The sequence below is a fragment of the Excalfactoria chinensis genome, chromosome 1, assembly GCF_039878825.1.
Source record: "Excalfactoria chinensis isolate bCotChi1 chromosome 1, bCotChi1.hap2, whole genome shotgun sequence".
Lineage (NCBI taxonomy): Eukaryota > Metazoa > Chordata > Aves > Galliformes > Phasianidae > Excalfactoria > Excalfactoria chinensis.
Genome location: NC_092825.1, coordinates 105,235,499 through 105,248,448, shown reverse-complemented (window position 1 = coordinate 105,248,448; position 12,950 = coordinate 105,235,499). Strand labels below are relative to the sequence as shown.

Here is a 12,950-nt window from a genome sequence, read left to right as displayed (position 1 = left end):
TGTTTTTATTCTCCCTTTTGGACTCTACATCAAGCCTGGCCAGGGCTCAAGGGGGAACCTGTGCTTCTAAACAAGGAAAGATTAATACATTATCATAATGTTTTATCTAAGCTACATCTCCTGCTAATGAGATGTTTTGTTCAAGGTACATATTTGGCTAATGATCATACATATTTTGCTAGTGATCGGATACCGATGGTGTATAATGCTGGGTTGTGAGATTCGTCTAGGAGCTGAGGCTTACTGTCCAGGCCTTAGTACTTCAACTAGGGATATGTAATTGTACATCATTCAAGTCTGCAGTTATATCGTAGAATGGCTTGGACTGGAAGGGACCTCAAGGGTTATTAGATTCCACCTCCCCTGCCACAGGCAGGATTGATGGCCACTGGATCAAGCACCAGATCAGATGATCTTGGGCCCCGTCCACTCTGGCTTCGAGCACTTCCAGAGATCAGGCATCCACAACCTCTCTGGGCAGCATGTTCTGACACCTCATTACTGTCTCAACAAAAAAACTTCCCCCTGAAAACTTCCCCCTGATATCTAATCTAAATCTTCCCTCCTTTAGTATAATACCATTCCCACTTGTCCTATCACTGTCTACCCATGTAAAAAGTTGATTTCCCTCTGGTTTGTAATCTCCTTTAAATTTTGGAAGGCTGTAATGAGCTCTCCCTGTGGACTTCTTTACAGATGGAACAAGAGGAGAGCTAGTCTCTGATCATTTTTATGGCCCTCCTGTGCACCCTCTCCAAAAGCTCCACATCATGCCTTTGTTGGAGGCCCCAAACTCCAGATGGGGCCTCCTAAGGGCAGAGCAGAGAAGGACAATCATCTCCCTCACTATTCTAGCCATTCTTCTTTTGTTGCAGCCCAGGATACTTTTGGCCTTCCAGGCTGCAAGCACACTAACTCATCAACGGGGACCCCTGTGTTCTTCTTAGTATGGCTACTGTCAAGGAGTTGTTCATCCAGTTTGTATACATATCTGGAATTACCCTGACCCAAGTGCAAAACCTTGTACTTGTCTTTGTTGAACCTCATTAGGTTCACATGGGCCCACTTTTTGAGTTTATCCCTTTTCATGGCATCCCTTCCTTCTGCAGGATCAACTGTACTACTAGTTCTGTGTCACCAGCAAACTTGCTGAAGGTGCACTCAATCCCATCATCTATGTCATGGATAAAGTTATTAAGTGTAACAATCTCAAGATGAACACCTGGGGGATGCCATTTGTCACTGGCCTTGGCCTGGACAAAGAGCCATTGACCACAGCCCTCTGACTGTGACCTTCCAACCAATTCTTTATCCAGCGAATAGTCTATCCAACTGAGAGATAAGGATGTGATGGGGGACCATGTTAAAGGCTTTGCAGAAGTCCAAGTGGGTGACATGAGTTGCCTTCCCTTTGTTCACTGATGCTGTCGCTCCATCATAGGGAACTACCATATTTGTTGGGCATGACCTTCACTTGGTGGAGCCATGCTGGCTGACCCAGAACTTGTTCATTTTTTATGTGCCTTAACATGTCTACCAGGAGGATCTGCTCCATGATCTTCCCAGGCACAGAGGTGAGGCTCATCTGCCTGTAGTTTCCTGGCTCTTCCTTTTGTCTGTTTCTTTCTTTATCACTTGGGAGTGATGTTTCCTTTTTCTAGTGACCAGGCACTTCACCTGACACCCATGACTTTTCAAATGTGATGGAGAGCAGCTCAGCAACTGCATCAGCCAGCATCCTTAGTACCCTCAGGTTCATGTCATCCAGCCACATAGACTGGTACATGTCCAATCTCAGGAGGCTTAGCTTTTTGAAGTTAGCCAGCCAAATGTCTGTGGTGGTCACATTAGCCTTGCATGGTGCCACTAGATGGTGTCAGTATCTAGTTTGATCTAACCTTACTTTAGCACTAAAACACTAAAAACTGTTCTGTTTGCATCACCTTCAAAGTCCTCTTAAATTTTGAGGTATCATGAGGCATATCTGTTAAGACAGACCGTAGCAGAGCCGTTCTTTTGTGACTTTATGATTTGTGGTTGAATGTGCTAAAAATGACTAATAGACGGATGGATGTCTTTCAGGCAGTTTTTTGCTTCCCATTTTCACCTTACTTGTTTGTTCTGGTTACATATTTGCAGTCTGGCTATGAAGAGAGGTTGGCTATCACGATGCTGAGATAATTATGTAATTTGTAAAGTTGTACAACTTTCTCATGCAATTAAGTAGATTAAAAAATCCTGAAACCACATGCATGGTAATTATGTGAAATCTATTTTGTATTCGTTCTCAGTGTGAAATCTAGGAATCTTAAATAAGCATGAGTAAGAAAATAGTATCATCCTTGTCACGATTGTGAGATGGCCCTTGACCCTCATCCATAGTACGAGAGGAAGCAAAGTCTTTCGGGGAAAAAAAAATAAACTAAGATTGCATCATTCTGTCAGTGTGTAACTGTAGGTATTGCAGGGTGGGTGGTTCTAGGTGGCTGTAAAAGCCTTCTAATATATAATGTAACCGTATAAACTCATGGAAGGCAAGCTTTGTACTGCATGGCGGAGGTTTGAAAGACAAATTCTGAAGCCAGCTTTGATTCTGGCACTGGAGATAAGGTTCCTTACTGTCCAGTATCTCTTTAATTCTCTGGGTTGAAAGACAGTGTTCATCTCTGAGCTATTTTAGGCAAACAGAGTTTTATTCTTGTCAAGCAGTATAGATTATTTTGATCTGAAAAGCTGTTTATGCCTTTAGGGCAAACAAGCCCATTATTCAGGGTAGGATGGCAAATGGTGTGCACCACTCAGTGGGCTATCGGGTTTACCAGAACCTGAGCAAAAAGATCTTTTTTTTGGCAGATATTGTAACATTGCTGGTTCTGTAGAATGACATTGTCTAGAAGAGCATAAGCTAGAATTGATAAGTAATGAAATACTGAGTGAAAGGACTGATATAGGTATCCAAGAACCCCTTTTATAGCAACTATTGAGTTGCTTGTCCCGTACTGTTTTAGATGTTGAATATGGTCTTTCAGCTTTGTGCTTTTAAGAGAATTTTTGGTGGGTGAGAAGGTCACGTTATAAATGTGGTTAAGAATGAAGAAAGAAGTGTTTTGCACACTGGGGAAAAAGAAAGTTTCTGTATGTTTGGCTTCTAGCAGTTCCACAGGTATAATTACAGTGGTGAACTTTTAGATTTGAAAAGCTCGTTAATAAGCTCATAATCAGGAGATTGTCTGCACAATTCTTCTTTGCTTGAGGGTGATTTCAGGGTACTGATTTCATTGTGATATTCTGTAGTCCTAGATTACTTTAAATGGATTCTTAATGCTAGTTTCAAGTGGCACATGGATGCTTAGATGCATAATTTAGCTTTCTCTGTTTCAATAATTATCGATTCCTTTCAACTTTTTCCTTTGTATTTTTAGTTTTATGTTACTCCTGGAAATGATACTACTTGCAAAACCAATTTTTTGTATAGATTTCTGATATTTTAATTTCTGATTCGTCTTTCATATTATCCTTATGTTTTAAATGAGAATTCCCTTCTCTTTTTAGAAGTGTGCAGGTGGTCCTGTTTACTCTCTGGTAGCCTTTAGAATATAGACTAGTCTAAAAAGGGACATCTTAACTGAGAATCTCAAAAACTTAATGAAAATGTAACTTTAAAAGTGGGAGTTTACAGCAGTGTGGAAGGGACGGTGGTTCACAGAATGTTTTTTTGACGAAAATCAGCTTGCCTTGTAGTGACCAGTCATGAATGAAAAACAAATGAGCAAATAACAATGTTCCCTTTAATGTTATTTTCTAAATGTGACTAATATGACTCATGATATAAATTAGTATCTACTTGCTTTCTAATAATCTGGGGTGCCCCATATTATTAGAATCATATAACTGATGAATTCGTCTCAGAAGGGGATCTACTCAAAATTTTTATTTATTCAGTAGGATTTGCTTTGTCTCCTTCATTTACAGTAAGTTTTGTAACTCTGTGGATTTGCACTCCTTTCATACAGTTAAAAACTTAATTTAGGGGGGGAAGTTGTTAATAGTTCCATAATGTGCTTTTTAGGTAAAACGTTAAACATTTGATTTCTGTTCTTCTGTTGAGTCTGGACTCAATATATGTATCTGCACATCATTGGATGTGCACTGGGAGCGGAAAGTATGATTAGCTCCAAGGTCAAGTTTTACTGCTTTAAAATTAGCAGGTAGTTTCAGCTTTACAGAAATCTTGATTTTTGTAATTTGGTTTCTAGCCTTTTTTTGTTAGGAGTGTGCTTGATTGGAGATGGTTCACATAAGTTCTGGGGGGAAAAAAAAACAGTTGAATCTTCTCTTTCAATTTCTCTGTCTGTTCTTAGTAGCAAATCTTGTGCGTCTGTGGAGTAGATGTTTAATGTAGCTGTAATCAGAGCTGAAATAAACTTTGACAGGTAACTAAGATGAGCACTTATTCAATGCTGAAATTGTGCTTGACTAGCAGTTGCTAGTTGTCTAACTTACTTGAGGAGGAAAGGGGCGTTTAACTCCTCTTAGCAGATGTAAGGGGTCCCTCCGGGGTTTATTGTTAGCATTTTCAGCTCAATGCTGAGAATTCTTTCATTTCATTTTCAAGAAGCTAAGCGCAGTGGCTGGTAGCAGCACAATGCTGTCACTCTAGAAGGAAGGGATGGTAGGTTTCTAGGTATGACCAGCAATTAATAAATAATAGATCAGGAACAGTTATGAACTGAGAAAGAGGAGGAATGATCACAAAATACCTAAGCTGGAATTAACCCACAAGGATAATCAAGTTCAGCTCCTGGCTTCACACAGCACCACCCAACATCAAACCCTATGTCTGAGAGCACTGTCCAGATGAGTCTTGAACTCCGGCACTGGGGGCCGTGCCCACAGCCCTGTGCAGTCCATTCCATGCCCACCGCCCTGTGGTGCAGCCCCTTTCCCTAACCTTCACCTGACCCCTCCTCTGATCCAGCTTTAAGGATGAGTCCCTAGAACAGCTTACTGAAGCCAGAAATAGGATTGGGTACTTCAGACACTTAGTGGAGGACTGCCATGTGTTTTTTGATTCTTCATAAGAATAATGTGATTTTTAGAATGGAAGTCTTTCTTCCCTAATACGTGTATACAAAATATGCTTCAGCAGGCCATGCTTTCCATGTCCTTGCTTTTAACTATAGCATGAGGCAGGAACATTAAAACAGTCATTGCAACTGTTAGTGTGGGAAGTTGGAATTTTATTGAAGTGTGGAAAAGGTAGTAAAGCAAATAATTTGCAAACATCAGGAGTCTAAAGATAACTTGCAGAGTATCATGGAGCAAAGACTATTTTGTCTTTTTAATTGAGGATCTTTCCCCCACATGAATTGGAAGAGCTGGTGGTACTTTGGGCAAGTTGCCTTACAGTAGTGGCTTTGGTGGAATCTTGTGCCTCCTGTGCTACCTACTCACTGACAAGTGCTTTGTCTGGTCTGGATGCAGCAAATTGTGCCTTTCTGTCATGAAGTTATTAGTGAATCTGAAAAAAGAATTTGGGGAAACAGCTTATTTTCTGTTACTGTGAACATGCAGCGAGTAACTCAGGTGCAGAATGTGACTGAAACGTGCTTACTCTTGCTGTTCATAAACTTCCATTTAGATTGCAGTTATGTACTGAAGTTTGTACTGATTAGTTGGAAGGGAATTGTACTTTTAAGTTTTGAAGAGCTTAGTCTAGTGGAGTAGATTATTAGACGTTTCTGTTCAGCTGAGTTGCGTATAAATGTCTGTACTTTTGTGTGTTGATAATCTTAAGGTTGATGAGTATCCTGCTTGTTTTTTTTCCTGTACTGGGCATCTAAATGAACCTGCAGTTGACTTTACAGGTGGTTCCAGCAGTGAGAGGCACAGCATAAGCGTGATTCACCACATGTCAGTTAGGTGCATGAGAAGTGTAGTTTTGAGGAACAATATTGATCAGCACTTAGGAAGACTGGCAAAAGATCTGAAAGGTCTGAGTGTTTCGGTAGTGAGCTTGGAGGAGGGGGGGGGAAGGGGAAGGATAAAAAAAGGTACTAAACAAAAAGCTATTTGCTTTGCACTTTGTTGTTTTGTTGAATAGAATAAATAAGTGAATTTATCCCTGCTCCAAATGGAGAGCTACCATTGATAATCACCATGCTTATTAGCGTGTTTATTTCTACTGACAAGCAGAATTTTGTCAATGCAATCTGAAAGTATTTAAGGCTATAGTAATGAAGAAAGATTGTAGATCACCAGGCTGCAGGATATAATCAGAGGAGATGGAAGATGTCTGGGCGTATCCTCAGCTGTGTATTTAAGAAGAGGAAGCACTGTGTGTGTGCCTTGTTATTTAATCTATTTTATTCTTACTTTGCTTAAGCCTATATACTTTTGTTAAGTTATGGAAATCGGCGAGCAGGACAGGCACTGAGGGATGGTATAATGCTGGTACATAATTCATCCGTGGTACTTGCAGGAAATGAATCTGTGCATAAAGTACATATTATTCTTGATGTCTTAAGCTGCTCAGTGCTGATAATTTTTCAAAGCAGAGGTTGTCTTCTTTTGTTGTCTGGAAAATGCACACCATGTAGAAACCTTTCTCAAATCTGAAGATTTGTTGAAAAAATCAAGGTGTTACTGCAGTGAATCATTGTTTAAAACAGCACAGTTTTTATAGCTCCTATTGTAAAATTCCTAGAAGAGCATAAGGCCTGTTTGCATTGTAGTCTGATGTTGCCGTGTGCCTGTTAGGGCAAGTTGCAGCAACTAGAATTTTTGGTCAGAAAAAAGAGATGCAGGAAAGGTGATTTGGGAAGTTCGTTGCTGAGTATTACTAGTAATCTACAAAACACTGCAGTGCTTGCACTGTTTTTCAGCTTAGTCTCGGTCTTCTTAGGTGAGTAACATATGAGCCTTTTTTTTTTTGTTTTTTAAACTTGCTTTTGTTTCTCCAGTTACTGAATGAAAGGACACATGAAAATGATTTCTCTTTGTATGTCCCTCCTCACCATTTCTTTAGAAATTACAGGGCATCGGGGAGAATGCTAAATGAGCTACTTGATTAAATTTGTAAATCTTACAGCAGCATTGTCCAGGAAGAAAGTCCCAAAATTTAAAATGATTCTTTTTCTTGTAAGTTCTCCTTAAAATGCTGCTTGATTTACATTTGGATGATTAATAATAAATAAATTTTTTAGCTGACATCTCATAAAACAAAATTATAATCGCAAGGAATGTGTTACACACAACAGGGCACTTACTGTGGCAGCGTTACTTTTATTAAACCATTTGTCATTTTAATGTTATGTTCTGACTCTTCAGATTTTCTGTTTTACTCAAAAGAATGAAACAAAACAAATTCAATACTCTTTTCTTTTTCTTTCTTTCAGCATTATCTGCATACCAGAGGTACTACAGTTTACAATCTGACTACTGGAAGGTCTGTATATGCAGCTTCTAAAATTTATTCATTTATTTGGCTTCAATACATTGCTGTAATGATTGAATTTCTAAAATAGATAAATTTCAGCATGTTTGGAGTACCTACCTGCTGTTTCTTTGTGGTGTATTACTTGAGCCTAAATGGGAATATTCACCTATTTGTGCAATATATCATAAATCTAAGTGGAAATAAATCTTCACACTGTTTATTGAAAGGACAGACTGGGTAGCTTTGCCACAGGGTACAATTTTTGTTATCTGTTTTTTTAATGTAAACATATATTTGAATGCATTTAAGTACTGAGAGAACCTTAACCACTTGAAGGCCACTGCACAGCTGTTGGATCTGTACTTGGAAAAATGTTCTCAGGTTGCTTTTTATTTTCATAGATGTCCCTCTCAGTATCTCAAGGGAGCGTCCATACGTGGAATGGGAAAAAGTTCTGTTTGTACAGGCATGATATCTGAAAGTTAACACGGAGATATCAGGGCCTTAAGTGAATAGCATTTCTAAATTCCTTAGTGATAGTGTGGAAAAGATAGTTTTTGCTTTTTATTGTGTTGTCCTGTGATATAATTTGAAGCCCGTGGTTTGGTCACAAGTACAGGAAAATACATATCACACTGTTTTGTGATCTTTAACAAATGTTTTCCTTAGGAGTGCTTTTAAGTACATATTTCAAACAGGGAGAGAGGGCTCACTCTGGGAAAGACATACCAGCCTTCAGTAAACAATGTTTTGTTTGTTCTTTATGTTTTTGTAAGGGCTGTAAGTACGTTCTGAAATGTCTTGTCTTATCCTCTCCTGTTTGGGAGGATGGGAAATGGAAGGCAGTGTAAATAACGCATAGAAGAATGAGCTGGAATAGATGTTTTCCATGCATGTGGAATAGATGTACAATGGGAAGGTCCCGGGGAAATTGTTCAGTTGGCTTTGTGGTGTTTCCTACTCCAGTACAGGCTGAACAAGGTCTATTTTTGGACCAGGTGATTTTGGAGTTGAGGAAGTTGTTTTTCAGAGATAAATGTTGTATTTAAAAAATGCAACAAAATTAGCATTTATCTGTTCCTCTTGTGTGCGCTTGGAAAGTAAAAGATTGCTGTAAATGAGTGTGTTGGAATCTATTAATTAAATGTCTTGTACATTGCAGTTGTTTCTATTATTTGTACTCTTCTCATGTTAAACATTTCAGAATATTTTGTCTTTATTTCTAATGTTTTTTGTTTGTTTTTTTTTTACTCTACTGAAAGAAGTGATAAATAATTAGGAAATTTTCTCAACATCTTCAGAGTGTAAGTGATGTTATGTTTTATTAGACACAGAGTGCTTCAGTATGGCTCATAATATCTCCAAGTAAATGAAATGCAAAAACTGTTTTGCAGTTCTATTTCAAGGGCATGGATGGCAGTAAAATGTGTGATCTCTGCTTAACTTGTTGAAACCAATTTGTTTGTTCCATGCGCTACTATTCTAAGGTACCAGTTTCTTGTCTGACCCTAAGTCAGACTTGCACTTTTTTATACATAGTGTTATTTAGTGGTTTTTTTTTGGTCATTGGGTTTATTTGGGGGGGGTCATAATTAGTTTTGAAATTTTCCTGACTTTTATCTGCATGAAAAAGAGCTTTTTTCAACTGAAGCATCTTTTTGGTGAAGCTAGTTAAAAATCAGACTAACTAGAGTTCTTTCTTAATGGGTGGTGAAGCTAGTCTGCTCTTTGTAGCAGAAAGCTGCCTGGATGCAGGCACAGGAAAAGTGATTCCCCTTCCTCCATCCCCATCCTCCCCTGCATTGAGCACATTTCTTGTTTCTTGTTGTCCTTAAGATCTTGTATCTACAAGAACACTGAGTTTGCAATATATTTTTGGTCACCCAATTATATGCTGTTCTTATAAACTTAAAAATTGACAGCTAATTGCAAATGCATTAAAATAAAAAACAAAACCCCCCCATTGCATTTCCTTGCTTTACAACATTTATTTTCTTAAGATCCTGTATTAAAAAAGCAAATGATTTGAATTCTGTTGGGGATCAATTAAGCTGTTGGAAATTCTAATGGTAAAGGAGGAGAGAAGGGTGTGAAGAAAAGGTGGTATTTGTGAGCAGTGGTGAGAGCTGTGTGAAAGTACTGAGAAATTTGTGGAGATTGCTGAATCATGGGGGCTGTTACATAAGACAGGTTTGAAAACAGGCAGGAGCGGTCTTAAACTTGTGCAGCATACCGGAAATTATTTAGTGTTTCTCTGCAAATTGATGTGGTTGAAAATAGTGTCCTTTTTCGCTTTATGTATAGAACACTACTAGAAGGGTTGTGAGAGGTTTTTGTGTTTGCTTTGGGTGTACATTGGTCTCCTTGCTTAGCGTTTTTAGTCTGTGCTGCTTTGGGTTTTCACTGTTGCATCAGGTTGGTGTTTGTTCCATCAATGGATGATCATCATAATACATTCATTCTGTGATTAATCTTTGTTTGTTTGTTTTTATGGAATTTTTAATCATAGTTTTTTTTACTAGATCTTATTTCTGTCTTTTAAAAGTTTGATGTGTGAGTTATTTCGTTGCTAATGTGGGAGGAGATTTTGTTGATTCTGTGAAACAAAGCAAGAAGAAATTAACTTGTGTTTAGACTTTATTTTCATGTTATAGGCACAGAAGTGAAAGGGGAAAGTTTGGGAGGAGGCTGTACTTTGCTATTTACCAGAAGGATGTTCATTCTCTGGGGTGAAACGCTACTTACTTTCTAGGAAATGCTATCTGTATGGATTATTTTGATAGAGGTGCATTACATTATGTCACTTACTCTTTAAACAGGCCATTTTTATCCGTAATCTCTTTGGGCACGTGTAGATCAGTGCAGGATTTCTGAGTTACTGCAGGTTTTGTTTGTCACAGGCACTATGGTGTCTTCACTCTGTTAAAAAATATTGGACTTTACTGGCAAAGTAAATATCTCAACTTGGATAAAAGCTGAGAGAACTTAATAGAGCTCTTTAGTTCAAGTACTTTTTTCCAATGTTTCTTATGTCTGTGCTAAAATAAATCTGCCTTCTGTGCAATGTACTTCATTCGTATTTCTTTTTAAAACTCCTGTGTCAGAAATTTTGGGGGAGGTGAGGAGGACTGCGGAGGATGAACAGATAGGAAGGGCAGCTCAGGAGAGGGAGGCAACAACTAGAAATCCAATTTGTAGATTTTGATGCTGCTGAGAAAATAGGTGTCAAGTGTTAAGTGTCTGCCATGGTTATCAGTTTTGACATATTCTAAGGAGGAAAGGACTAGAACAGCAAGGAGTAAGATGCTTTTTATTTTATCTGAACGTGGTGGGAGATATCTGGCACCTGGAAAAAGCTCTCTTAATCATCTTGTGTGGCTGTATTATAATACAGTTGATGACAGTGATTTCTTCCATGTAGCATCTGGGTTCTATTAGTGTTGTCTTAACCAATTTCAGTATGTGAAAGAGTGAATGTGTAAGTGTGATATATGTGCATCTCTTGCATTGACATAGTTCCTTGAGGTAGATCAAAGCATCCCCTTCCTCCTTCCCTTCTTCCCCATGTGGGGCTGGAAAAGGTTTCACTGCTTGCTAAAGTGATTCTGGGGAGGAGTTTGCTGAAGAGCCTGGTTGTTAACTACTTTCATGAGATCCTCTCTGCTTTGATATAGCACTGTTACCGTTAACCCCATTTTGGTTTGATAATCCTATTGGAAGTACATTGATGTGATTTATTTATTTTGCAGGTAGGCATGTGTTCACATACTGTTAGTTAGAATTGTATACCTGTTGATGTTACAGCAGACATTTTGAATGAATAAAACTTTTTGGTGCAGGTACATACTGGGTTGAGCTGCATAGGAAGCTGCAGGCTGACATAGATGGCGGGGATGGTAATGTTCCTGATAATAGGTCATGCCTGCAGGAAGCTCCTATGTGCTGGTTCTCTGTAGTGTTCCCATCAGCCGTCTGTTACATGTCTTTGTAGTTGGGGAGTCAGTATGCAGCTTTCTAGAAAGTGTTTTGGTCAAATCCAAAGTATTGGGGATAAATTGTGAGAGAATATGAAGACAGCACTACTGTTGTACACGCAGTGTATGTTATTGTGAGTGTGTGAATGGAAAGTGGCCATCAGGTACTCCCTGCCTGTGCTTACTGGACATTAGAACTCCTGTCTAAATTCATGATTTTACCCCAGGCCTTCTTCATGTCTATTGACTTTTGGCATCGTGTTTGCAAATAATAGAATTTCCTTGCAAGTTTGTCAGCTTGAGGAGAGTCTAAAGCCATGCAGATGTTTGAAAACAAAAATAACGAAGCAAACAAAAAACAATAACAAAAACCAACTTAACTTCTGTTGAAAAGGCCCAGGAAAGTGAGACTGAATAACTGTGTGAGCTTGTCATGGATGAAGAATCATAGAATTACTCGCATTGGAAAAGACATTAAAGATCATCGGGTCCAACCACAGCCAAACCGTACTACCCTAATTCTGACATAAGTCTTTGCTGAGTTGTTGACTTACAACAGAATGCAATTTTACAGTGTTCTTTGATACGTACACCTTCAGTGTAATGTAGTACCAGTTAATTTTTTACAGTGCTGTTTTATAATTAAACTTATGTAGAATTGTTACAAAGGGTATTTTGTAACTTCGTGGCTAAAACACTTAGTAGTAAAACTTTAGAGAAAAAAATCTAAAAGACCAAACATTTTTGAACTTGACCTGGTGCTCGCCTTAAATATTCCTGTACAACTTCTTTTCATCTCTTAGATTTTCTTTCTGATTGGCAAATGTGATGGCTTTTTTTCTGTTTTCTTAAGGCTACGAAATAGGAAAACAATGGAAAATGATGCTTTAACTTTGGATGCTTTGCTGTCCCTTTTTTTGCAGACTAAGTCCATTTTCCCCCTTTTTAAGAAGTTGAACAAAAAGCAATTACTAGACACACTGATAACAACAAGTAAGAGAACATTTTGCACCTCAGAGGGTCTGTTATAAAACAGAGCAATTTTCCATTTCATTGACTCACAACTGTTTTATTTTCTGCTGTAACCTCAAAATATCTAGTAGAGGTTTTAGACATAATTCATCAAAACTTCAATTATTTTTTTTAATAGGCTATAAATGCTTAGTTTAATTGAAACAGTACCATGGTACAGGACCAGTAAGAATTACTGAAATAGACAGATTCTTGAAACAAATGTCGGAAAGGGCAGTAAGATTATGATATCTGGACACTAAGCGTTCATTCAAGCCCTTTGTTTTTTAAAGTAATTTTTAATACATTTATATATTTTTTTAATGGAATGAGTATTCTGTGTGAGGAGATGCGCTTGAAATGTTTCCCCACAGGAGTCTTCTGAGATCAAAACTTCAATATGGCATTCAAGGCTTTTAATCTAAATGATCACTAGCTTAGACAAGATACCTTTATCCAGATAATACTTAAAGAACGGTACAGCTTTGGTTTTGTTGTTGCTTTTGTTTGCTTGCTTGATTTTAATT

The 12,950-nt window shown here is 38.2% G+C and overlaps 1 protein-coding gene across 15 annotated transcripts in view; it reads left to right on the top strand.

The window, feature by feature from the left end:
- KDM6A (lysine demethylase 6A) overlaps window positions 1-12,950 on the top strand; it is a 143,426-nt gene that overhangs the window by 37,298 nt on the left and 93,178 nt on the right. For all 15 annotated transcript variants that reach the window (XM_072338540.1, XM_072335201.1, XM_072336039.1 and 12 more), the window contains exon 4: window positions 7,398-7,447. In XM_072338540.1, the coding sequence (XP_072194641.1) occupies window positions 7,398-7,447 (50 nt within the window). The remainder of the gene's footprint in view (window positions 1-7,397; window positions 7,448-12,950) is intronic.